General features: G+C 40.6%; 2 protein-coding genes across 2 annotated transcripts in view; one reads left to right on the top strand and one right to left on the bottom strand.

The window, feature by feature from the left end:
- Nucleotides 1-27,239, bottom strand: part of ZFAND3 (zinc finger AN1-type containing 3) — a 269,257-nt gene that overhangs the window by 38,264 nt on the left and 203,754 nt on the right. The window contains exon 5 of the mRNA XM_030557273.1: nt 18,823-18,888. Within this exon, the coding sequence (XP_030413133.1) occupies nt 18,823-18,888 (66 nt within the window). The remainder of the gene's footprint in view (nt 1-18,822; nt 18,889-27,239) is intronic.
- Nucleotides 1-27,239, top strand: part of BTBD9 (BTB domain containing 9) — a 458,382-nt gene that overhangs the window by 426,205 nt on the left and 4,938 nt on the right. The window lies entirely within an intron of this gene.

The following is a 27,239-nucleotide window of genomic DNA, read 5'->3' as shown; positions in this document are numbered from 1 at the left end:
AACCCATTCAGGGCTGCTTCTATTATGGTAGGGCAAGTCAAAGTGACCTCTCCAATATGGGGCACTCCTCTTGTCATTTGGATTGGATTTACCGTATCTACATAGCATTCATATTAGCTTGCCTTCACTGCTTACTCAAAGAAGAAAGGCTGAATGGTGACCTTCCAGGTATTTGCAAAACAGATGGTTGTCACAAACAGAGAATTCTGACCCCCCAAAAAGATATTTTCTGTTAGACACAAACAACAAACTGAACAATGGCTGTAGAGATACAGAAAGTTAGAAACAAATTTTATTTGTTTATTACACTTCTGTCCCCCTCGCCAACAGCTCATTTGCACGTGACTGATGGGCCTTTTTAAAAGTAAACCGGTGGAGGAGTACTATACCACACACCGTGTCAAACAAATTTAGTGTTTAACAATCGCTTAGTCTGAGGGGTTTTTCCCAAGATTTTACCAAATTAGCTATCTTTGGTTCTTGTTTTGGGGTCTTCACAGATTCCTTAACCATAACTGTTCTCTGATATTTTGACCTAGCACTCTAGACAGAGATGTAGGTTTTATCTGTGGTATCTGAACACTTTCCATATTAAATTTCCCATCCAAAAGTCGTACCATAACATAAAATTAGCCTGACAATTCCTATTTTATGCAATTTCTTTCAGTCTTTCTAGGCTGTAGCTCATAAACCCCTAGCCACAACACATTTCCTTACTAACATTTAATGAGAAGTCCTGCTGTGATAACTGGGCCTACAAATTTACCCTAATTGTGAGCTCAACTGTGAAAAGTGAATGAAAGTTCATAAAGTGTTACAATAACCTATAACCATAAATGTTGATGAGAAAAGGTGGAAAAGGGAGACAAAGACTGAATTAGTACAAACAAAAAGGCCTCCTGATTAGAACTCCAGGAGTGTGTTAAGATTATGCCTGGTAAACAAGAAAAGCACGGGACTGGAAGACAGTGAACCAAAAATTGGTGAATCAAAATCAGACCTAATTCATGGACAAAATAATATCGCACCCATCAGTCCCTTTTGGAATTCTTAAAAAGAAAACACTTTTTGTGGGACATTAGTGGATATGAAACAAAGGAGGATAACTGCTGACTGAAGAGAGGGGGAGAGGAGCAAGTTTTACCATTATGGCTGCCATGGCTATCTCTTCCTGGTACCTCGGGTTTCACTATGGCACAGCTATGCTTTTGTCATCCTCATCCTAAGAGGTGCCCTGACTAGAGTCTGCCCAAGATGATATCACCACCTCCAGTGGCTCTGGCTAAATCCTGAATACCATCTGGCTTGTGACTGACACACACACCCCCCTATCATCCCCTTTGTGTGTGTCTTTCCTTCCCTACCGTATTTCTTCTCTTTCCTATTCTTCTCATTTTTAACTCCTGTTTAATAAGAGTCAGGTTTAGGCAACCAAAACTGTGTATTCTGCAACACTGCTGTGAGCCTGTGACCAGAGAGGCAGCAGAAAGCTATGCGCTCAACGGCCCAATGCTGGTATAAAGTTTGTCAGTTGTTGGAGTGGCTGGTAAGATCATGTGCTGTGTCTGTTTTTCCAGCAGAGTCTGCAAGTGACAGTCAACACCAGAGATGGAAGCTGCGTTGTGTGCGTTTGTGAGATCAAACTTTAACAGCACCAGCTGTGACAGCTCCAAGCCTATCTCACCTAACTTCTCTTTTCCCCAAAAGGACAGTTATCACAATCTTTCATACCATCTAAGAGACTGTCAAACAAGAGGGAACACTTTAAGAAAAACACATCTCTCCAGCTAACGGAAAAGGGAACAAGAGATCCTGTTAAAATGAAAGCCTGATTTAATACTTTACATTTCAAATGCTTTAACTGTTTTTCCTTCTTTTCGGTATCTTTAATAAATGGTTAAAGTAAATTTTTTAATGGTGCAAAAAGGAACAGGAGTACTTGTGGCACCTTAGAGACTAACAATTTTATTTGAGCATAAGCTTTCGTAGGCTACAGCCCACTTCTGGTGCCACAAGTACTCGTGTTCTTTTTGCGGATACAGACTAACACGGCTGCTACTCTGAAACCTTTGTTTGTCATGGTACTAAGTAGGCTGAGGTCTCTGTATACCAAACCCCAAACCTTGTTTAACACTGTTTAATGTTGGACAGTGACGGATGTGTTAACATCTTTGACACTTTTGGCCCGTATATTCCATCTACATTAATACAACAGTCCAATTTCCCATCCTGTTAAGTATTTGTTTTCTGATGTTACTACAGTGTTCTAGCATTATTATTCACATTAATATCTGTTTATAAACCTTTTCATTCTAGAACTTTGAGAACCTGATTAGGGTTTTTTGGGGGCAAAGATTTAAAAAAAACTTGATGTAGTAAAACTTATAGAGAGTCCCTGTACAACTTAGTGTTTTCAGACTCTCCAGGAATTCCTGCAGAACTCAAAAGCTCTGTTACGCATCCTCTTCTGCTTCTGTGGAGTGAATAAAATAGAGAACTCCTCCTTAAAATGATCATTCTAGAGATTTGGGATAGCACCCAGAAACGACAAATAACTTTTACATTAACTACAAAACAGTTCAACCTGCATTTGTTCTGAGTCCTAATGAATGCAACAAATTTGGAATTCTTATACCATGCTGTTTGAAATACACAATGAAACAATTGTTAGAAGACTTTCCAAAAGTAAAATACTTGTCTTCTGACACACCATTCAAACAGCTGGACAAATCCACTTGAAATTCTGACCCTCTCCTACCCACCCCCACACAAAAATCTGTCAGGAGATCACATATGCAAAATTTCAGGCAGAAATTTTTTTTTAAATGTAGAAGTTCTTGAGGGAACTGGGTCAAAACTGACCTGAAAATGAAACCTTATTTATTATAGCTGGAGTGACAGAAAGTGCTATTTTTTTTTTTAAACTTACTCAAGTTTTCATTCAAACCACCCCAATTGTTATTGTGTATAAGCTTTGTGAAACTCATCTTTTGGGCTGAAATTTCTAGGCTTCACTCTTTATGAGTGTGAGTGGCTTTGTTTAACTAAGTTTGCTCAAAATTAATCTAGTTAGAGTAAGGGGGAAAATTTCCTCCATTATTAAAAATGATGATGTAAAAATTCAAAATTTCAAAAGGGAAATTGTTTTCATTGACAAGTAGTAGAGACTGAGTTTAATTGTGAAAATTGGTTTGATTTGACCAAGGGATTACTTGATGAAAATCACACTATGCAGTGCATGCACAGTACATTTTGAAAAGGACTTTTCTCACTAAGCTCAGAAAAAGTTAAACTACAGAAGGCTGCACTTTGTGTGTGAATGGCTAACTGCAGCAGAGCGAAAAATTTATCAGAGCCCTTTCATTCACTACCTATTCTGTAAAAGCTACATCTCTCAAACTTTGCAGGAGGGAATCTCTCTCTCCACACCTTATTGGGACAGGACGTTCTCATAGTATAAGAATGGCCATACTTGGTCAGATGAATGGTCCATGTAGCCCAGTATCAGATCTTTGACAGTGGCCAATACCAGATGCTTATGACAGTTGGTGGTTTAGGAATACCTGGAGTATAAGATTACATGCTAATAGCCATTGATAGACCTCTATCCTCCATGAATGTATCTAATTCTTTTTTGAACTCATTTACACTTTGGCCTTTGCAACATCCCCTGGCAATGAGTTCCACAGGTTGACTATGTGAAGAAGTACTTCCCCTTGTTTTAAACATGCTGCCTATTGATTGTATTGGGTAACCCCTGGTTCTTGTGTTATGTGAAGAGGTAAGTAACACTTCCTTATTCACTTTCTACACATTATTAATGATTTTATAGACCTCCATCATATCCCCTATTAGTCATCTCTTTACCAAACAACCGCAGTCTTTTTAATCTCTCTTCATACAGAAGCTGTTCCATACCCCTAATCATTTTTGTTGCCCTTCTCTGCACCATTTCCAATTCTAATATATCATTTTTGAGATAGGGCAACAAGAACTGCACACAGTATTCAAGATGTGGGCATACCATGGATTTACATAGTGTCATCATGATATTTACTGTCTTATTATCTATCCCTTTCCTAATGGTTCCTAACATTAGCAGCTTTTTTGACTGCTTCTGCATACTGAGCAGATGTTTTCAGAGAAATATCCATGACGACACCAAAATCTCTTTCTTGAGTGGCAGCAGCTAATTTAGACTCCATCATTTTGTATGTATAGTTGGGATTATTTTTCCCAATGTAAATTACTTTGCACTTAAAAACACTGAATTTCATTTGCCATTTTGTCACCCAGTCTCCCAGTTTTGTGAGATCCATTTGTCACTTTTCACAGTCAGTTTGGACTTAACTATCTTGAGTAATTTTGTATCGTCTGCAAGTTTTGCCACCTCACTGTTCACCCCATTTTCCAGATCATATATAATTATGTTGAACAGCACTGGTCTCAATGCAGATCATTGGTGGACCCACTATTTACCTTTTTCCAATATGAAAACTGACAATTTATTAGATCTTTTCACCAGGTATTGATCCATGAGAGGACCTTTCCTAACTGCGTATTTTGCTTAAGAGCCTTTGGTGAGAGACCTTGTCAAAAGCTGTCTAAAAGTCCAAGTATACAATATCAACTGGATCACCCTTATCCATATGCTTGTTGACTCCCTCAAAGAGTTCTAGAGATTGATGAGGCATGATTTCCCTTTACAAAAGCTGTGTTGACTCAACATATTGTGTTCATCTATGTGTCTGATAATTTTGTTCTTTATAGTAGTTTCAACCAATTTGCCTGGTACTGAAGTTGGACTTACGGGCCTGTAATTACTAGGATTGCCTCTGGAGTCTTGTTTAAAAACAGCAGTTACATTAGCTACCATCCAATCATCTGCTACAGAGCGTGATTTAAGTGTTAGGTTAATAGCACAGTTAGTAGTTCTACAATTTCATATTTGAGTTCCTTCAGAACTCTTGGGTGAATATTATCTGGTCCTGATGATTTATTACTGTTTAATTTATTCCAAAACCTCCTCTATTGACCCTCAATTGGGACATTTCCTCAGAACTGTCACCTAAAAGAATGGTTCAGGTGTAGAAATTTCCCCCACATTCTCTGCAGGGGAGACAGATGCAAAGAATCCATTTAGCTTCTTAACAGCCTTGTCTTCCTTTAGCTTCTTAAGCACCTTGATCATCCAGTGGCCCCACTGACTGTTTGGCAGGCTTCCTGCTTCTGAAGTGCCCCCCACCCCCCCTCCCCCTTTTTTTTTTTGGCTGTCAGTTTCTGTGTCCTTAGCCAGTTGCTCTTCAAATTCTTTCTGAGCCTGCCTTATGTTTTTACACTTGACTTGCCAAAACTTATGCTCCTTTCTGACTTTCAATTTTTCTACAGTGTCTTTTTGCCTATAACCTCCTCTTTTACTCAGTTGTTTAGCCATGGAAGCATTTTTGTCTTCTTACTTTTTTTTTTTTAATTATGATTTGGGATATAGTTTTAAATAGGCTCCATGCAGCTTTCAGGCATTTCACCCTTGTAACTGTTCCTTTTAATTTCCATTTAACTAGCTTCCTCATTTTTCAGTAGGTCCCCTTTTTGAAGTTAAATGCTACTGTGATGGGTTTCCTTGACACTTTTCCCTCCTACAAGGATGATAAACTTAATTACATTGTGTTCGCCATTACCATGCAGTTCAGCTATACTCACCTCCTGGACCAGATCCTGTGCTTCACTTAAGACTAAATCAAAAACTGCCTCTTCTCAGGTGGGTTCCAGGACAAGCTACAAACAATCTAACCAAACAATTCCACTTGAATTTTTTTTTTTAACCTAAGAAACCCCACAAAAAACCCAAATACCTATTTCAGTGACTTTAAGGACTTGCCTACACTTAAAATGCTACAGTGGCAGAGCTGTGCCACTGTAGCGCTTCAGTGTAGACACTACTTACACCAACAGGAGGTACCTACCGTCAGCGTAGGTAATGCAGCTTTTTGGTGGCTAGGGTGATGGAAAAATTCAGTTGACCTAGTGCTGGTGTACACTGGGGGGTCAGAGCAGTATAGCTACATCTCTTAGGGGGGTGTATTTTTCACACCTCTGAGAGAGAGAAGTGATACTGAAGTAAATTCCTAGTATAGACCAAGCCAAAGATGCATGGTTAAGCTCTCATCATAATATAGCACAGTTACAGCAGCATGTATCATTTTAATTATAACTGCTTAATCTGCATTTGTGTGTCCTGTTTATCAAACATACTTTTTCCTACAACCTTATGTAAATGAGCCTTGATAACATCCTTTAGGTTCTTTATGTTAGAAGAAAAGAAGGTTGTACAGCTGGCTGGGAGGCAAATGTGTAGTAGTTGGCTGCTGACTAAATTAAGATACCTACAGAAAAAGATATTTTTTATACAAGTCTAAATCAATGGCATGCTAGACCATGATGACAATTGAAAATAGCATATGTATACATGAACGAAAATACAATAGAAAAATGCTACGCAAACATTTAAAATTTGTACGGTATGTTTGAGAATGTGTGATTATTAAATTCAAAAGTAACGCATTCATGTGCACATGGGGCAGAATTAAGGTTATGTGCATGATCTTGAGTCTTTTTAACTCTAAATACTTAATTTTGAAACCTTAATTTTTTTTAAATATATACAAACAATTTATGTATACAGGATCACTAGTTTCCATTGTGCTTTGTAGGCAAATAGGAAGATAAGGACATTACCTTTTAAATTTAAATTGTAAGCTTCTCAAGGTAATCATAAAAGGATGACAATTTGTAGAGAAATGGAAAAAAGACAAACCCAAACTGGGGGAGGGAGGAGTGGAAACTGCAGATTCCTTCCTTCCTCCTAACTTTCAGCAGTTTGCTTTGCCCCATCCTCATCCACTGAGTGACAAAGGAAGCATATTGTAGTAGAATGTAATTAATTAGGTTGCTACCATCACTCTAAGGAAATGAAACAGACCAATCTAACTCCACCATCCAAGACGAATGAAATGAAAGTAGTAAACAGCACAAGTGAAAAATAAACTAGATATTTAAAACTCTTGAAATATTAATCTAAGTTATGATTAGTAAAACTTTGCGGAAATTTTTTTTAACTTCATGATATTCCTTTAAATATTAATAAATCTTGTCAAACTGGTTTGCTTCCTTTTGTCGCTGAACAATTTGACATCTTACAGGGTGCTCCTATATTAGTGTTTGTTTGGTGGTAGAAGGCATTCTCCCCCAATCCGCCATGTACTTCCATTGGTGACATGCCTGTCTTTATCTGAGACTTAATTTCTTACATATTGTTACTTACACACCCAGTTAATTCAGTTAAAGTGCATATTCAAATGTAGTCAGGAACCTGCGTTACAGAGCTCCTTTGATGGATTAAAAGAGGTATTTCAGTTAGGTTAAATGTGTTATAAGACAATGGCCACCTGAACTGTTGCTATCTGAAGAAAAGCTTGACCTTGTTTATAAGCAAGAATAGTCCGAATTAGTCTGGCTCATTTCCCAATTCACCTGACAGAAAGTAGACTGCAAACGTCTAGAGCCCAAAATAGCTGCTCAGTTTATGAATGTGGAGGAAGGTGGAGAGCCTTCTCAAAAATTCAGTCTAGCACCAGCTGTCTGTTGTCTGTTACAGGTGCGAGCAGCTGAAGTGCTTGTCTAAAAACAGCTGCCAGCTGCAAACCCATGCACCTATAGTAACAACAAGTGATTGGCAGGTACCATGCTGGGTTTGTGATGACCCTTGATCGTTCTGAGCAATATATCTAGTGTAGAAATTCCATGGTAATCCAGGGAGGTTAAAGGAAGTTGTTACAGCTGAGAAATTGAATGCCATATGATCCTTACAGTGAGCTTATCAGCAAAGCAGAGAGTGACATCTCCTTAGCTTTTGGAAGGCTAGCAGACAACTTTCTTCACAGTAAACCTGAACTATTAGCTTCCCAGAAATGTTTTATAAATGCCAATGAAAAAATGATAAAATAACCTGGAGGAGGTTTTCTTTTCCATTCATAAAAATTAGTACTTTCGCACTCAAAAGACATTGAAACCCTTCTAAAAAATAAAAATTCCAGAACGCACTAGGTCACAAAACAGTTTATAGAAAGTTCAGTTAAAAAGAGGGGTGCTGGTGAGGTTTAAGGAATGGGAATGACCTGTGTCATGGAAAGCATTCAAAATAGGTAGGACAGGACAAGCGTAAACAAAAATAGAGAGGTCAGAGAAGAGGCAGGTCAGAGACTTGAGAAAAGTGACCAAGTAAGGAGCGGGGAGGATATGAGGTCATACAAGGAGAATGGTGGAGAGCCTCCGCCACCAAAGACCTGGAGCAAGTGAAGGACTCCCCACCGAAGTGCCTCCAAAGACCCGGACCGCAACCGGATATGTAAAAAAGTTTTTTTCCTTTTTTTTTTTTTTTTTTTTTAAAGGCGTCTAAGGCACGGGGCCCGATTCCAGGGAATCAGGGGAATCAGCCTAAAGCCAGCCCTGATCCCATCCATCTGTACTATTTAAAGAGAACCAATCCCTGTAAGACCTAAGTATGTTTACATATGCATATGGTTGTTAACCTCTGAGAACAGGACAAGAAGCAATGGGCTTAAACTGCAGCAAGGACAGTTTAGGTTGAACACTAGAAAAAAAACTTCCTTTCAGGATAGTTAAACATGGTAATAAAGTACCTATGGAGGTTGTGGAATCTCCATCACTGGAGGTTTTTCAGAGCAGGTTAGACAAACACCTGCCAGGGATAGGGCCGGCGCTTCCATTTACGTGGCCTAGGCAATCGCCTGGGGCACCAGGATTATTGGTGGGCAGCATTTTTCCGGAGGTGGCGGCAGGCGGCTCTGGTGGAGCAGCCACAGTCGTGCCTGTGGATGGTCGGCTGCTCCTGCGGCTCCGGTGGACCGCCCACAGGCACCACTGCGGCAGCTCCATCGGAGCTGCAGACCAGCAGACCCTCCGCATGCACGACTGCAGCAGCTCCACTGGATCCGTGGGACCAGGGCGCGGGGCGGCAAAATTGCCGTGCACCTAGGACGCTAAAACCCCTAGCGCCAGTCCTGGCCAGGGATGGTCTAGAGTGAGGATGGGCAAAGTACAGCTCTGCAGATCTTTTAATCTGTCCCTCAAGTTCTTGCCACAGAGCGAGGTTGGGGGCTTGCCCCACTCTGCATGTGTCATGTGTAGGGGCAGCCAGGGGGCTCTGTACACTGCCCCCGCTCCAAGCACCACCCCCACAGCTCCCATTGGCGGGAACCATGGCCAGTGGGAGCTGCAGGGGCGGCACTAGCAGACGGGGCAGCGCACAGAGCCGCATGGCCACACCTCTGTGTAGGAGCCAGAAGGGGGACATGCCACTGCTGCTTCTGGGAGCTGCTTGAAGTAAGCACCATCCAGAGCTTGCACCCCGACCCTCTCCTGTGCCCCAACCCCCTGCCCCAGCCCTGATCCCCCTAATGCCCTCCGAACACCTCTGCACCCTGGAGGGCCTGCTGCACTCCGAACCCCTCATCCTCAACCCCACCCCAGAGCCCTCACCCCCTCCCACACCCCAACCCCCAATTTCATGAGCACTCATGGCCCACCATACAATTTCTATACCCAGATGTGGCCCTCGGGCCACAAAGTTTGCCCACCCCTAGTCTAGATAATACTTAGTCCTGCCTTGAGGGCAGAGGACTGGACTAGAAAATCTCTCAACATCCCTTCCAGTCAACAATTCTATATATAAATAGGACTCAATGTTACTCAGCTTGTGTAGTACACAAATCACTGATCAACATTGTACATATAATGTGGGAACTTTGAAAAAAGAGTCAGCAGTGGCCTAACTGCTTCCCTTGAAGTCACTGGGGAAAATCTCATATTTATTGAAGTACTCACATGTTGTACTAACTGGAAAGAATGGGTATGCAAGCTGTAACATTATAATTCTGCGAGTGCTCTCAAGTTTATATAAACAGGCAACTCCTTCTTGCTTCAAGATACTGGGTTCTGTGTGTAACCCATCCACGTCCATATCAATCAGAATATGGACAGTATTCAAGGAGCTGATTTTTCAGACTAATAATAATCCAAACAAAGGTTCTGGGCAGATGCTACTTGTTACCGTATTGTGTGTTGCTTCCTCACCCCAACCCTACTAGAATAACAAAAGATTTCCAAGGCTAAACCCCAAATGCAGCAAAAGGAGAAGCTGTGAAAAGCTATTGTGACTGCTACCAAGCAGAACACTTTCTGCATTGTCTCTTCAAAATAGGGTTTGAGAATACCTATAGAACAGGTGACATGTTCCTAATGATAGTAATCTTGCAATGAGAGACTGTCACTCCATGAGTTGCTGTGTCATTAATAAAAATGTATAAACTCTTCTATTTTGATAAATATTCTGCTTAACGCATTTCAGAGTAGATTCTGAAATTAAATTGCTGATTTGTTTTCCAACTACTTTAATTTCCAATCAACATTATCTTAAAATCACATTCTCTCTGGATCACTTTGCTATTTTGGGGCACTATCCTTAGGAAAAGAAGCAGACTTTGCAGTGGTATGTAGATAGCTTACACTTACAGATATCTGCAGTAAAACAAAAATCAAGCTGTTTCCTGAAAAATGTATACTCCATTTCGAAGAGAGAGATTTGGGAAGCATCAATACTGATTTATGATGAAGTGCCTAGTTGTGCTAGAGGAGAAGTAGAACAAGAAAACTGAAGTTCAGGGAATACACATATGGATCCTGTTTTGACTTGATTCACTCCTGGTTCTTTATCAAGTGTTGCAGGGTCTGAGGGCTTGTGCAGTCGCGGCAGAGCGCTGGGAGAGAGCAAGCGCTCCAAAAAACCACCTCCACAAGGGGCGTAGCTACCAGCGCTGGTGCACTGTCTACACTGGGGCTTTACAGCACTGCAACTTTCTGCACTCGGGGGTGTTATTTCACACCCCTGAGCAAGAACGTTGCAGCGCTGTAAAGTGCCAGTGTAGACAAGCCCTAAATTTAGTCTTTACTTGCTCCCTTCAGATTACATTTGATATGCTAGTTTGTGGGAGGAGGACTGGGGATAAAGGGGGAGGTTTACATTGTAGATGCTTTTCTGTTTATCCTATTAGAAAATGGGACAAATTTTTAGGTCAGAGTGTAAAGCATACAGAGAGCAGCAGAGCAAACCCTGAGGATTATACGCTTCTCCAATTTCTGCATTCAAATTACATGAAGAGAATATCCTGCATATGAAGCATGTAGTTAGAGGGATCTCTATCATTAAGGCTCAACACAATATCTGCTATTTCCAATCCCTTCCATTCAAGGAATTAATAAACCTTGTAGTTCCATTAAACAGATTTACAGAAGATTCCAAGATTACATCTGTATATTTTAACGCGTGTCACTGAAAATTAATTCCTAAATGAAAATAGTAAAAAGCTGTAACTTGGAGGTCTCTGCTGCTGTCTGGAATTATTAAACTTAGATTATGAGGCTTTAATCAGGAGTCAGATAAAACCTTTGGGACACCGTCCCCATGTTAGAAGTACAGCAGTTACCTTCTATGTTGTATACACTTTAAATTTAAACACAGTACTAGAAGAAGCGAGAAATAAGTGTCACCTTTTCTAATGGTTCCAAGATAGGTACTTAATATTGAACTGGTAAAAAATAAACTCTAGTACACTAAAATATCTCAATGAAAATGATAAAAGAGCTATATTTCTCTATATTTTTTTAAGCCCACTGGTAAGAGTTATTTCAGATCTGGACAGATAATCAAACTGCTGCTTAATAACTGCAGCACTCTGTGGTGAAATCAACTCAGCCCCTTCAGGCCGACAGTAGCAAAGTCCCTGACAGATTTTTTCAATCAGATATTGGCTGTGTTCACGTTAACGACTCAAGGATTCTTTGCTACATTCTTTATTTTGCCCTGCTAAGGCAGCCAAGACAAATTAGCCCAATCTGAAGTAAAAGCAAGCCCTCAGCTACCCCTATATTGTACTAATATATACTTTTAATAGTTTTGGGGAAAAGGATATAGGTGGGAAATGCATGACATGTAACTCTAATTCCCTTGTCCCTTGAATAAATGGAGATGTGGTTTATTTAAAATTCTGAGCTGTAGTTCTGCTATTCGGGAATAGCGTTCTGAGAGTCTGTGGGTGGATACTGGTAATGAAACAGAGAATTCAGAACTGTGAGGAGCATAAGGCCAAATAAGCTTTTATACCAGTATATATGTGTGTTCTTTAGAAATAATTACACAGCTGTAGTGCAAGGCTAGTTAACTGAACCCACGGAGGCACTGACTGTTCAATTAATCTCAATATGAAATCCCCCATGGCAAAGTGCTGTAAATTTAAATTCTCCGATTTTAACCATAACATTTAAGTTTATTGGGCAGTGTCCACTCCTCTTTCTCAATGGAGCTGAGGAATGATTTTTTAATCACAATATAGTTTCACACAAAGATGATGTCATAGTATCTGGATTATAAGTAAAAAATTTGATAGTCTCAAAATCTTACAAACTTCATTCACGCTGACTTGGATAGGACCCCGTCACATGGCTTGAAGAAGGCCGAAAGGACCATAAAAAGCCTAATGGGAAATGGCAATGTAGAGTTGAGGCAAGATGTTTAGTGAGGTGCCGTATACATTAGTCTGACCTTTAATAAGTGATCTAGAAGGGGGAAAACCAGCAACATGTCTCAATCACTGAACAATCCTTTTCTCTGGCCTTGACAAAAGCAATGTTGCCCGGCTCACGCCTATTTAGATTGATGCTGCAAAGGCCATTCTCCTAGCCCAGTGATACTCAGAATCAGTGGTTCAGGAGTCAATTTAGCAATCAACATTATCCAAAAGAGCCATAGGAGAGTGAATTCATTGTTTTATTTACTATGATATTGTATATTCATATTCAAACAGTACAATACGAAATATTTAGTTTCTATATATAATTCTCACAGCAGAATGACTGAAAGTATTATTTTATCAACTACAACTGCTTAATAACATAATAAAAGCATCCTGACTGGTTAATAACTTAGATTGGTTAATGATTAAATCACACAGTGTTTAACATCATGTGCTGCAATGGGCTCCAGAAGACAGACTGAAGAGCCACTTGCAGCTCACGACCCTCAGTCTGAGTATCACTGTCCTAGCCTAGTGCATTGACCATGTCACCCATCTCTTTGCATCCCTCTACCAGCTCCCTCTTCTCCATGTCATCAAACAGAAGCTGCTTGTCTTCACTCTCAAGGTCCTTCATGGCCTATCTCCCTACTTCTCTCTCAATCAGTGCCAAAATGTCGACTCCCACCTCCAGTCGGCCCATGATGCCAGCCTCCATCACCACTTGTTAAATTTTCAAACAAGCATCTTCATGCTTTCTCCCATTATGCCCCTCATACTTATGAAGTGCTCCCCATAAACAGCCACAAAGCCACCTCATTATCATCAGTCAAATCTCTCATCGCAACTCCCCTTTGCCATAATGCTTATAAAAAACTTGACAATGGTTAGGCTTCTGGTGTGCAGAGACCACTGCCTAGCATGCTGATCAATTTCTCTCTCTCTAGCATCCTTAATGAGTAGCTCTGATGGCTTGATAAGAAAGAGGAGCTGTTTCAGGAGTGGAGATCATCTGTACGTGCTCTAGAAACACCTCCAGTGTGTGCATTACTGGGTAGGGAAGAGAGGAATGCCAGAATATTCTGACTTGCTACCATGCATTTTCATTTCTAAATGTTGTTTTTCATAACCCATGAACAAACAGTGTGAGCGACTAATACCTGAAGTATCAGGCTGGTGGCAACTGTCTTTTTAGGATCCTCTAGTTTCAAGGCTAATTTCAACAGCATTATATTTCCTCTGTGGCTTTTCTGAAGAGATCACCAGGCATAAAGATCTATGAGATTTCAATGGAAGTGAATGATCGAAGATCAGAAAAAAAAGGCTTTTTTCTGGATATTGTTAAGTATCAGGTGTTTACATGCTCTTTAAAAGCTTTCCAGTAAAAGTCACGGTTTTGTTTCCATAACTCAGGGCTTGTCTACACGAATACTTAGTTTGCAGTGAGCTGGGGTGTAAATGTACCCCTCAGTAGCCTGCTATTCACTAAAAGCTCCCTAGTGCATTTTGATCTTTCCCACTTTGAAATGGGAGTAAATCAAAGAGCACCAGGGAAATTTTAGCATCTGGCAACAGTTACCACATGGCCAATTAGCACGACAGGCATGTGAAGGGCAGATTTAATCCCCAGCTTATCATGAACTAAATGTTTGTGTACACAAGCTCTCATGCAGTGGCAGCTGCTGTTTGCACATTAGCACCATTGTTGGGAATCATTTTCCGTACGAGTACAATATAGGTTAAGATACAACTCATCTCTTTGGGACTTCAACTACACTGGTTAGGGATCAGGTCCAGTCAGTGCATCGTTTAGTCTAGAAGAGGATTCAGATGAAATGGTCAACCACAAAATGTAGGTAGCAGTTCTGAAATCAGTTTACTTGTAGGTCAAAATTAAGCAAGAATATGCTTATAATGATGCTGACATGACATCCTAAAATTGCAGCAATAGGCCCTTAAAACTGTTTACATTCCTATTACAGTACTTACAATTAGGATCAATCTACAATAATCATAAAAATGCTCTTAGATACCAGCTTCCGAAACTAATTCAAAAGTATATGTGCAGCAATCGTCAGACCACCTTCTGGCAGGAGAGGAAACTGATCTGTCTATTCAGATAGATATGGGAGTATGGAACAGATAATACAACTCATCTCAGAAATAGGCAGCAAGATGAGGCACTAAAAACCCATCAACATACATCATTCGATCATGGTACAGTGTCATCTTCCAGCCTCTATTAGCCCTCACTGCATCAGTGCAAGTCCCAGACACTTTATCCTGTTTATAATTGCTGATGAGCAGTAATAAGGCCTCCATGCCTCAGCTCCCGTCCGTTCCACTTCAGCGCCCACCTATTAGGTAATAACTTTTATTTACAGCCTTGCTTGATGTGCTGTTCTATTAGTACAGCCGAGAACTGAGCAGGGTAAAAAAGTGTCTCTAATGGGCACTATAATTGCCGGGGCTGAGAGATTTATAATGCAGCTCTGGGGCTGTTCTAGCATCCTATTCCTTCTGGTGAGAAGGCTCTAGGAAGGTTGGATTGCTAACACAGTGCCCTCCAACAGTCAGACACTAAAGAGCACCTCAAAAGGTCAATTGGAACAACAACAAAAACCTCTTAAAGTTGTTTTTATAATAAAAAAATCCGTCACTAACCTTTTTTATATTGTTAGCTCAGATACTTTACCACTGCAGAGCAATAGAATATCTAATTAATGGTAGACCAGAGCTTTTTGTCCTTACTAGACACGTAAGGGATGATAAAATGTGATCATAAAAAGGAAGTTTCAGCCACAGCCAAAGCCAAGGAAACTTTCATTTTACTGGCATTTCCATACTGTCCCGTGCTAGCAGCTCCCAATAGGTTGTCATCCCAGGCAACATGGGCTGAATCCTGCAAGGGGCTGAGCATTTTGGCAGTGATCTAGCAAAATACTTAAGCACATGCCTAAATTTAAAGATCAGTGCTAGAGTGCTCAGCCCCTCATAGGACTGAGCCCCAAACAAGGAGAAGCATACAGCATGCTCCTAAAACAAACTCTGGCCCATAAAAATACCATCTGACATGCAAAATAAAGTTCAGATATCTTAGCACCAAGACAAAATTACAAGTTACGTGCACATGAAAATCCTTGGTTTCCATGAACCTCCCATGAGAAGTGGAGGAAGGCACTTACAGACCCATCAGCTTTCTGGATAAATTCTGCAGATTGATTGTATCGTTACTGCAACTGATCTGTTTCTACTGCACTCTCTTTTTCAAGCACAATTAAGAATTAGCAGAGTGCACTCAAGGAGTTCCACTGACCTTTCCAGAAAATCTCTAAACTGTCTGAAAATGCTTTAAAATCCAGCTGTTATGATTTACATATTCAGTCTTCTTAGAGTCATATAGCAGAAGAGCAATAAAATCCTTTAATGCTATTTAATACTGTACTTTCATGACACAGGCACAAGTATAAATGGGGTAAGGATGCCAACCTGAGTTGAAAAAGCTTTACTGCAATAATGTCAGCCATTAATCCGGACATGAATTCTAACCAATAAAAGACAAAATTAAGATACATAAAAAACCATTCAGCAGGCCAGAGCCCAACATCTTTTCTACACCATTCTCACACGCTCGGCTCTTCAAAACCTTTAAAGTCTCACCCCAGCTAGTCACTCTTAGACATCTCATTCTTTTCTATCATAATCCTTGTCCTTTGGATACACTTTAGAATATAAATACTTTTACAACCAGATCATCAATTCTGGCAAAGGGAGAAAAAACACTATTTGGTGTTATAATGTGACTTTTTGTCAGAGGGCTGCTCCAGAATCCAAGCTGACAAGTGCACAAGGTAAAAACTTTTATTTTTAAAAACACCTTTTCCTTGTCTTGACAGATTTATTGTTTTGATCTTTCGTCAATGGTTACACTAAATGCTAATAAAACGTGAAAGGTTTATGTCTTCCTTAATATTCTCCTGATGGGAGCTAGCATATTACATAAGTAGGTCAAATTTCTAATTTTCTGTCGGATACTGCAGACTAAGTGAAAAACTACACTAGGAGGGGGGGAGAGACACAGCTGAACTCACACCAAAACATTCTTCTTTAAAGCTCAGACCTGAGGAAACACAGTGTTCTGACAAAAGGAAGTATTTATGCAAAGTGTAGCATATATAGTTTTACCCACTGAACTAACCAACTTCCTAGGACTGAGCACACAAGTTGAAATGTGGCTACAGTTAACTTGGGTATAATGTGAAACATTCACCTATAGTAGCCTTATCAGCCCACCTCTCAATCCCAGATCAGTTTAAGACTTTATATACATATGGTAAACCCCTTTGTAATCCACACTACTACTAAATAGTGATTTTAACTGTATTCCCAAACATTGCCCCAGAAAACATATCAATTTCTTCTTCAAGCACCATTTGCTTGAAATGTAAGTTTCAAAAAAAGTAATTTTAATAAAACTTAGAATTTTTAATTAATTAATTATTACAAGTAGTGCTTTAACAAAAAGTTTTTTCCTGTACTACTTGAACCCAAAGAGAATTGCTTGCAGGCCAGACCTTCCCACATTGTGCAAGAACTTGAAACTGGAATCGACTAGCTTATTTCCATTGTCAAACCTTGGAGAAATGCTAAAAGTAAGTAAAGCATAAACTGTGACAAAAATGTGAAATCAAAAATACTGGTATTTTTGTGGGTAATTATGATTTTTATTCTTTAGAAAGTAACCTTTTAATTCCTGGCTAACAGGCTCAGTAGAGTGAAAGACTACAACTAAATCACACAGACCCTGACCAGCGAATGGAAAGCAACTTCAAAAATAGGCTTGGGAAAAATAAGAAAACTACAAACAATGCAAAACAAATGTGCTTTACTCAATTGGTTGTTATACTAAAGGAGAAACTGGTAACCCAAACAGCAAGTTCTCTGTGCGTTTTTGTTGATAGCTTCTAAAAGAACATTGCATATGACAAATATACCAGAATAAATGGTCCAAAAATCTCTCTAGATTACTAGCACAGACTGGGAATAAGAAAGCTACTGGGGAAAAACATCTTAATGTTTAATGGGACATTTTTCAACATGTCTAATAGTTCCATCTGCTTTAATCTAATCTAAGGAGATATTGCTTCTCCCATATGGCATGGCAAATTGTAATCTTACTTGCCATTATGCTAATTATGATCACATTTTTAACATTCACATAGTGCTTTTCCAGTATCATTTTCAAGACCATCTATCCAGAAAGTTAACCACCCTTCAATCTAAATTTTAGTTAAATATTATAGCAGCTATTGTTTGAAGGAAAACATATGCAGTTGAGCTTAGTTTGTGTAGAGATAGAGGAAAAGAGATACAGAGGCAAACTTACTTTCTTGTTTAGAAGCATCTTCACATCTAAATGGGACAGAAACATCTTGATCTTTTATGATGGGAAGAGGGGGATGAGGTAAGAAAAAAAGGCAACAGTAGAAGTGTCCTGTATTACCTAGTGACAAACTGAGAAATGTTTCCTGCAAGAGTCACAGCAGAAGAAGAATGCCTAGGGTGACCAAATGTCCCAAATTTATAGGGACATCTGGATTTTGGGGTCTTTTTCTTATATAGGATCCTATTACCGCCCCACCCCCTCGTCCCAATTTTTCACACTTGCTGTCTGGTCACCCTAAGTATGCCCTAAGCCCTGAAAGAGAGAGGGAGTCCTTAACTATGCTCAGAAATAGCCCCCATTCATCCATCAGTACACTGTAATACTGATGCTTACTCCTAAACAGAGCCATACAAGGGTTTGCAATAATTGATCTAAATCAGGTTTACCCCAGTCTCAACTGATGCAAACATCAGTTCTTCCTCGTATGTACTGTGAGGTCAAATCAGGAAGGGTGCAACCAACTCTGCTCTGTTCTTTTAAAGTGTCATAGGCCCCATCTAAATTCGATTAAAACAACAGGATTACTTTTGTACTTTTCTGTGGTTATGTCATGTTAATTGCAAAGTTGTAAATGTAGCTTCCTCCCATTTTTCATGATTTAGCTGTTACTCTCAACAGCAGGTCACCAAGGTTTATTTTCCTCTGCAATTTAGCCATGAGGCCGTACTACACTCACTTGTAATTGTACAACTACCTATCACGCAAAGCCTAATAGAAAGCAAAACTTACCAGAGTCACAGGATCTTTTGGTTGGTGTAGTTAACGAGACATGAGGTGTACCTGTGCATGGCCCACCTGGAAAAGGAGAATAAAGTCAGTCCCAAAACACTTTAATACTAAGCATTTGCCATCTTCTTACAGAAAAACCAAATCAGAATTGTGTCTACGGATGTACAGGTACTGAAACATGCACATGTCCTGGGAGCTTATGGGTGTTGAGAGTCCAGTATTCATTCAGCTCTTTGTCCTCCACCCCTTCCTTCCCATTAATATTCGAATATGACTTACAATTAAATATTGAGATAACACTTTTTTATATATTCTGTAAACATTTTGTTAGAAATATCTTTAGAGAAACACACTGGCAAAGGTGATTCTACATTCTAAGAGAGCTGGGATCTCTATGGTTAATCCACAAAAGACCCAGGGATGAAATCCTGGCTCCCCTGAAGTCAGTCAAAGGGAGGTTTGCGTTATGTTTCTGTAGTGCTTTACATCCCACAGGGCTTTACAAGCAGGTTATGTAAATGGATGCAAGGTCATAGACTTTAATGAGTTGAACCTACTTTCACGAGATCTAGATTTTGTCCCATTTCTAAAAATCACTTCTCCCACCATGGGAATGTACTTTTCTTTGGGTGGAATACAATACTGTACTATACAATACAGCACACAACAAAACTACACAATAGTTTAGGATGGGAAGAGAGAACAGCATATCCAACTGAAACTGCTGGAAGAAGTTATACAGACACAATGTTGACCAAAATGGAAGAAGTGTCAGGGGATCATCAATCACCGCTAGTGGTCAAAGCTTTGGTTTTATGTATAATCTCAACACAAGCATATAATACATTACCTTTGTGGACAAATTTTATTTTCAGGTTCTGGACTCTTGCCCACTCATCTGGTATTTGTTTGGTGGTAAATTGCTTTTAGGCTTCCTACCATATTTCAACTCGCATCATCATGGAAGAGCTCTCCAGAGATCTTGTTAAACTAACAACTCAATTCCGTATATTCACTGTATTGCAGTAAAGCACAAATAAAACCACATAGCTGAGTCAAGACAAATTGACAGAAAGCATAACTGACCGTAATAATACATTGTAGCTTGGATAACTGGATAATATTACATACCTAGAACCTGAAACTAAGTCTGGTCTAGTAGACTTTGGCGATGAAAATACCAACAATTCAGTTTAAAGCAAGGAGTTAGTATAAGCCTGGCCCCAAGTATTCAGATGTGCTGCTAACTTGGCTTATGTCTATGCTGCTAGGCAGTTTGGACTATGGAGTATGGACTGCCATGCACATCAAAGTCCTGCACTATAACACGCCTGTGTGTAGACATGAAGTAAAAGGTTTAGTTCACATTTAATGCAGTCATCTTCAAATGGCACTACATTAATGCAAACTGACGCCTGGTCTACACTGGGGGGAGGGTGGAATCAATCTAAGTTACGCAACTTCAGCTATGGGAATAACGTAGCTGAAGTTGACGTACTAAGACCTACTCACCACGGTGTCTTCATTGCGGTGAGTTGACCGCTGCTGCTCCTCCATCAACTCTGCCTGTGCCTCTCACAGCGGTGGAGTACAGGAGTTGACGGGAGAGCACTCGGGGGTCGATTTATCGTGTCTAGACTAGACACGATAAATCGACTCCCGCTGGATCGATCACTGCCTGCCAATCCGACAGGTAGTGTAAACATACCCTAAGAACCCTTTTGTTCACGTCTGGAGCATCCACATGGGAGTTATAGTGCAACACTTTGGTGTGCACTGCTATTCACATCCCTGTAGTCCAAACTGCTGGGCAGAGTACAGAAGCATTCAGTTGTTACTACTCATCCAATATTTACGTGTCCTGAAATCAGCACTGTTGCTATAGCAAATTGTAGTCTTCCCTTTTCAAACCATTTCAAATCTAGACTGGTAAAAGTAACCTACAATTGAAACTAACTGTACCTTTTTTGCTTCTTTATGTTTTATAAAAAGGCAGCCTGAATTTTTCTCATGTTATAATTTTACTTGTTTTTACTACAGAAATATCAGGTCTTGCTTGCCAACTCTGTTTATATTGCAAAAACTCATGGGATTATTACTTTACAAAAGGTGACAGAAACATGGCCAATTGAGAGGGGAGGCACTTTTAGTTAGACCACCTACAACTCTGCTTGTTGTGTTTGAACATCTGTTTAACTCAAGCTTCTGAAAAAACACTTGATATCAAAGCTCTCAAAAGATTTTAAGGTTTCAGAACCCAGCCTTTCAAACAAGGAAAGAAGCAGTTCTCACTCGAGTTCCCTGGCCCTTCAAGGAGTCCTCAAGCCGACGTGTGGAAAACTAGTTCAACAGCACAATTTTTATCCCCCCTTAGCAGGTCACCTTTAAAGTGATTTCAAGGTAAATCAAATGTAAATCTAAACAAGACACTGTCAAGTTGAAATCATTTAAGAATTCAGCTTCTTTACTTGTGTTAGACTCTGTTAGAATATTAAAAATGAAAACGTTAGAGGTCAGAGTAATTTACACTATTAATACTACTGTCCAAGATGCAAAAAGATGCACTAGTGTTTTGGAAAAGAGGATGAAAGGATCCCCAGACAGACTTGACAACCATTTGAAGAGCCTTTTGCAAGCTGACTCAAGCACTAGTACAAAGTTCAACATTTTGGATATTTATATCGTGAAGGAATTTTTAGAACAAATACCAAAAAATCTTGCTATTGGAAATATACAAAAACTTCAATTTTAGGTCTATTTGACTTGTCAGTGTCCATTTTAAAGAGCAGGTGCACATCCATTGTTTACAAGTCAACAACATGCAACAGTGTGCAGTTCTAGTGAAGTAATTCCAAACGTGTGCTTTGGTCTCAAGTGAAATACTTTTTTCATTAAAAATGTCATTTAGTTACATTCTTTCAATTTTCATAGAAAGAAAATTGATTTTCTACCGTGATGGAGCCTATGAGATCAACTCAGATTATTGTACAGTAAAATATTTATACCAGGTGGGGCTTTCAGAACCCAGGCAAATATAGGATTTTTTACTTGACATTTTTAAAGCAGAATAAATTGCAACTGTTTCTCATTCTTTTGCATTTCCAAGAGTGCAACAGGAGTCTGTTTATTGCCTCGTTAGATATTATGTTCAGATGGGTCTGATTTTTTTGCATTGCACAGTAGTAGGGCTTCAACAACTAATAACTTGGGATTTGCATTCAAATACACCAGAGTGCCTCATAACTGATGAAGTTTGCATGCCCTTTGCAGCACTTTCTTCTACAGCTCTTTTTTGTTCCACCATTAAAACTAGTCATGCATAATTGTGTACAGTGGGCTCGAATCTGCAATTCTATGTGAAAACCATGATGTTGAATCCATTGTAATACTGACAAATAACTCAGACATCTTTATTATTTGAAATAGGCGGTGTATTTTTCACTGGCCTGAAATTACTACAGTTTGTGTAGGAAAATGAAGTTAAATGGAAGACACCAGAGCATGGAATGTGCTATGTTGGCAGACGAGATGTCATGGGATTTTAAAGACCACATCACTGGAGACGATAAAAGGACTTTGGGGACTTCTGTGATGCATTTTTGTCACTATATGTTTTTGTAATGAACTAACCCTAAGGAGGAGTATTATGGAGGCAAGAAAACCTATTATGGAGTCATTGGGGGCCCAATTTGGGAAGTAGGATGGTAATCCTAGTGTTAGGGTGCCCAGATATAAGTGGGTGCTTGGGGGCAAGGGTAAATCATTTATAAAAATCATGAGACAAGCTGAGAAGTTATAAGATTTTAAAGAATTTGAGTTTTTTTTATGTGCCTTCTAGGGTTTTTTGTTTGTTTGTTTTTTACATGAAAGCTGAGTTTCCCTGATAATATGAATCCAGGAGCTGGGGCTTCAAATATTGCAATACTCACTAGGAAGACACAAGAGTTGACAGTGTTGTTGGGTTTGCACAGTCCAGCTCTCAAAATAAAAGGAGGGCAACTACAAAAGAGAAGCACTTCGTAACTTCAAAAACACTAAAGTATATACATACACATATATGCATATACACACAAGGTCTCGTTAATACATTTGCAATGCCTGGTTATTGTTGGCTCCTGGTATCACTAGCCCACTGTGGCTGCAGTTAATATAGTGCAATAAAGACATGAATTAGGAAAAACGAATTGTGAAGCAGTCAGCTAAAAATTGTCTGTAGCTCAATTATCAAACATTTCTCTACCAGCTTCTCTTGTAACTCTCCATAAAATATTAATAAACAAAAAATAGTTAACTTACCTATTTCTTTTGCATATTTATTACACTTTCAGTATTCTCTCTTAATTAGCATGACATTTACATAACAATATCATTAATTTCCATCTACAGGCACAGTGGACTAATTAGAAACGCATAATCCCTTTTAAATACCTTGTCAATTTCACTCCATCATAATCTGGTGGCTGATTTACCTTTGCATAACTAAACATGCTAGTATGTCAAAATACTACCCTCAGACAAACAATATTGGACCTCAATATTAAAAATAAAGGTTAAAAAATCCACTAATGTAAAATATCTAGTGACTAAGGTACTTGCTAGAATGTCCTTTAAAGTGGATCTATAAGATACCAAAGTTTGTATTTTTCTTGTTTGTCAACATTAATTTAATACTCTAATATTACAAGCACGTACAATAGCTTCCTCACCAGAATAATTGTATTTAAAATTAGAGATCCTGACAAATGTAAAACAAAAATATCAAAGGAGATTATTATGTATTATTTGTTAAGTGATGACAATGTGCTATCTCAGGGGAAAGACAGACTACTCATGGTACCGTAATAACTGTAGTTAGAATAGATGGACAGCACAGATCCCCACTTTTGGGAGCATATGCATTCTTGACACCCTAGAAGCCTCTGGAAAGCAGTTCTGCTGGGGCTACTACATACATATGCTTCACTGTTCAAATAGCTGAACAAGAGCTCATTTTTATGAGGAGCAGAAGCCCTGACCCAAACTAGGTCCTTTCCCCAGTTATTCAGAACCCATTATGTAGACTCCAAAGAAGTTCGTGGGAAGATGGGTGGGGAGTGGGAAATCTAGGCTGTCTGTTCACTGAAGGAATCAAATAGTGGCTAAGTAACCTCTCTTTCTGCCATTACAGAAGGCACAGTGTTTGAACCCAGACTATTCAATCTGATGTGCTGACTCAGTCCTGGGGATTTCTCAGAGTGGTTTTCCTGGTCTACCAACCAGCAGGGGAGATACGCAGTGGATTGAAACCAGCCTGTCTGCGCAATGGCAGAGAGCCTAATACTAAAATAATACATTTTTTTTAAACTAAGAACCATGAATAGACTCAAAGTGTGCTAACTAAAATAGTGAACGAACATGACCATGAAGTGAAGGACATAGGAGAACAAAGTTTCCAGATCTCCTGTTCACAGTGCTCTAAAAGGGCAGTGTACATCTGAAGCTTTGTCTGACCTTTCACTGCTGGAAGGGAGCTAGCATCCCAGAAAGTTCCTATTTAGATGCTTAAAGCATGTGCACTCCCTGGAGGGGATATCTAGCAACCTAAGGAGAGATGGATTTCTTGGGATATTAGTATCGTAAATAGGGATTTTGTGAAGCTTCAGGAAATATATTGAGGGTATTGCATTACTGGGAAGACCAGTGCTTTGGAAACTTGCCAAAACCATGAATCTAGTTGTGCATTTCCTTAATCAGTAGTGACTTACCTAATTTATCTGTCTAATCAAGTTTGAAAAGAATCATTGATTCATGGCACAAATACATAAAGATATAAACTAGAGGGAATCTAAATTTGTTCAAGTTTAGTCTGCAGAGATTTAATGTTTTCCTGGAGAAAGACAGTGCTGAGTTGTAAGAACAGCATGTGTGCTGCCGAATGAGTAAGCTGCACAGTAATTTTGAGTATGTCTACACTGCCGCTAGGAGCGAGCCTCTTGGGCAGATAGACGTTGCAATTCAAGCTGCAGCTTGGGCTCTCAAGCCCACCCGAACAGCCTGAGTCACAACATCCACAGAGCTATTTTTAGTGCACTGCTCAAGCCCTCCTAGCACAAGTTTGTCTGCCCAAGCTGAGAGACATGCTCCCATCTGCAGTGAAGACGTATGTTTAGGTTACACTCCCATTAAGCATAGATAAAAGGGTTAGACATGAATATTTTAGCAGAGTTTAATGAGTTAGCCCTAATTCACCTCAGTGGATTTTTATTTATATGAAAGACTTCAAAGAGAAAGTCTTTCCTGCTGCTGGTGCTGCTGCTGTGCGGTAGGCATATTTAGAGCTTATAGCAAGGTATTCTGCAGGGCCAGCCTTAGGGAAAATGGCATCTTGGGCAAACTTATATTTTGGTGTCCCTGGCCCCTGTTGCCTACCCAGCACGTCTACTTTCCTATGAAGAAGTTGTGAACAAGGTAACGAACTTACACTGGCCAAGCTTCTGACCAGTGCAAGATGGTCTTGCACCCCAGAACTGTACCAGGGAGCTGCGGGAATTGGCTGGAGCTTTTCTACCATTGGTTCAGGACTGGCTAGGAAACCATTCATGTAGCACAGTTGGGTGTGTCCCTGCCTATGGATGCCTGTGTAAGTGCAGTGCCTGTCAGAGGCTTGTAGTTTGAAATTAGCACCACAGTTGATACTCTAAGCTAACGGGTTTTGGAGGGCTCAGCAGTCCCACAGTCCAGGGTGAATGAGGACACAGACTATATTGCCAAATCTGCACTGTAAGATTTGCATAAATTGGAGGAAACACTGGTAGCATTTTGCTGGTTTTAATTACGCTTAAAAATTAACGTCACTGACATAAGGCGCTCATTTCACAGTCCTACATGCCATCTCCTCAGCCCGTCTACATACTTAAGGCATAAAGCAACAGTGCATATAATATGTTGAGAAGACAGACCTATGAACTCTTTAAATGAAACTTGGATTCTAGGGATAAAAGTAGAACCCATGGAAGATCCTACCACCATAACTGGCACAAGGCAGGTTTGGACTGCCCATAGACAGACCAGAGGCAAGGCCTGATGTGTGCTTTACACTCGCTTCAAATGTCTAGTTCTATTTGTTCTGCTTGGAGTCCCAAAACCAGGAGCCTGCAACTCAAATCTCACTTTTCTAAAAAAGTTTTTTTTAACCTACTCTCCCATAATTCCATCAGTTTTCAATTTTGAGAGTATATGGGTTATTTTCCAGGCAGATGCTATTTATTCTCAAATTAAGAGGGAAAAAATTGATTGTGCTAAAATTAGAAGAAAGTTTCCTACCATCTAGAGATGAAAGACTGAACGATGTTTAACTTTTATATTTTAAAGATGTGCTAGACCAGGGGTCGGCAACCTATGGCACACGTGCCAAAGACTGCACGTGAGCCGATTTTTAATGGCACGCTGCTGCCTGCTGGAGTCCCAGCAGGCAGCAGCGAGCCATTAAAAATCCTGCCCTGCCAAGCCCGGCCTGCTCTTCTCCACCCTCCATTCCGCCCCATGCCCTGTGGGTGCAGGGGGCAAGGAGCAGAAGCTCGGTCCTGCCGGCTCCCCTGCCTCTTCCCATAGTGTGCTGGGTTCCTGCCCCTTCTCTGCCTCTCCATCCTCCCTCCCTGCCAGCTGATGGCCCTTGCAAGAGAGGGGGTCGGGAAGGAGCAGTCAGCATGCTCGCTACTCCCAGCAGAGGCATAGAAGAAGCGAAGGCAGGGCCTTGGGAAAGGGGTGTGTGGAATAGGGGCACATTCCCTCCAGCCCCCTCCCCTGCCCTGACACAACCTCCTCCTCACACACACTCATCCTTCTGCCCTGACCCCCCCCATACACACCCAGGCCCGTGCCCTGAGCCCTGTACCCCCCTCATACACAGCCAGCCTTCTGCTTGACTCCTTCAGCCCCCCACCATGACTCCAGCCCTGACTCTGGCAGCCCCACACCCAGCCTCCCCCTGTCCTGACACCTGCAACCCCTCACATGCCCCCAACCCTCTGCTCTGACTCTTGCATCCCCCCACATCCCGAGTCCCAAACGGGAGCTCCTGTACACCCCCCCACACACACACATTCCCACCTGCACCCCTCGCACCAAATGGGAACTGCCCAGGTAAGTGCCCCACACCCAAACCTCCTGCCCCAACCCTGAGCCCCCTCCCTCATTCTAGCTCCTGGCCAGACCCTTCACCCCAGCCCTGTGCTCAGTGCACTCCCACCCTCAGCTCAGTGCACAGAGAGAGGAAGAGAATGGGCCAGAACCAGGGAGAAGGTAGGTACCCACTGTGTGTGGGCAGGGCCGGGACCCCAGACCGGCAGCAGGCTAAGCGGGTCCAGCAGCCGGGATCCCAACTGGCAGGAGCCAGTGGATGGAACCCCTGAGCGGCAGTGGGCTGAGCGGCCCACTGC

This window comes from Gopherus evgoodei, chromosome 3 (assembly GCF_007399415.2).
Source record: "Gopherus evgoodei ecotype Sinaloan lineage chromosome 3, rGopEvg1_v1.p, whole genome shotgun sequence".
Classification (NCBI taxonomy): domain Eukaryota; kingdom Metazoa; phylum Chordata; order Testudines; family Testudinidae; genus Gopherus; species Gopherus evgoodei.
The sequence above is the reverse complement of the archived record's forward strand: the minus strand, read 5'-3'. Positions and strand labels throughout refer to the sequence as shown.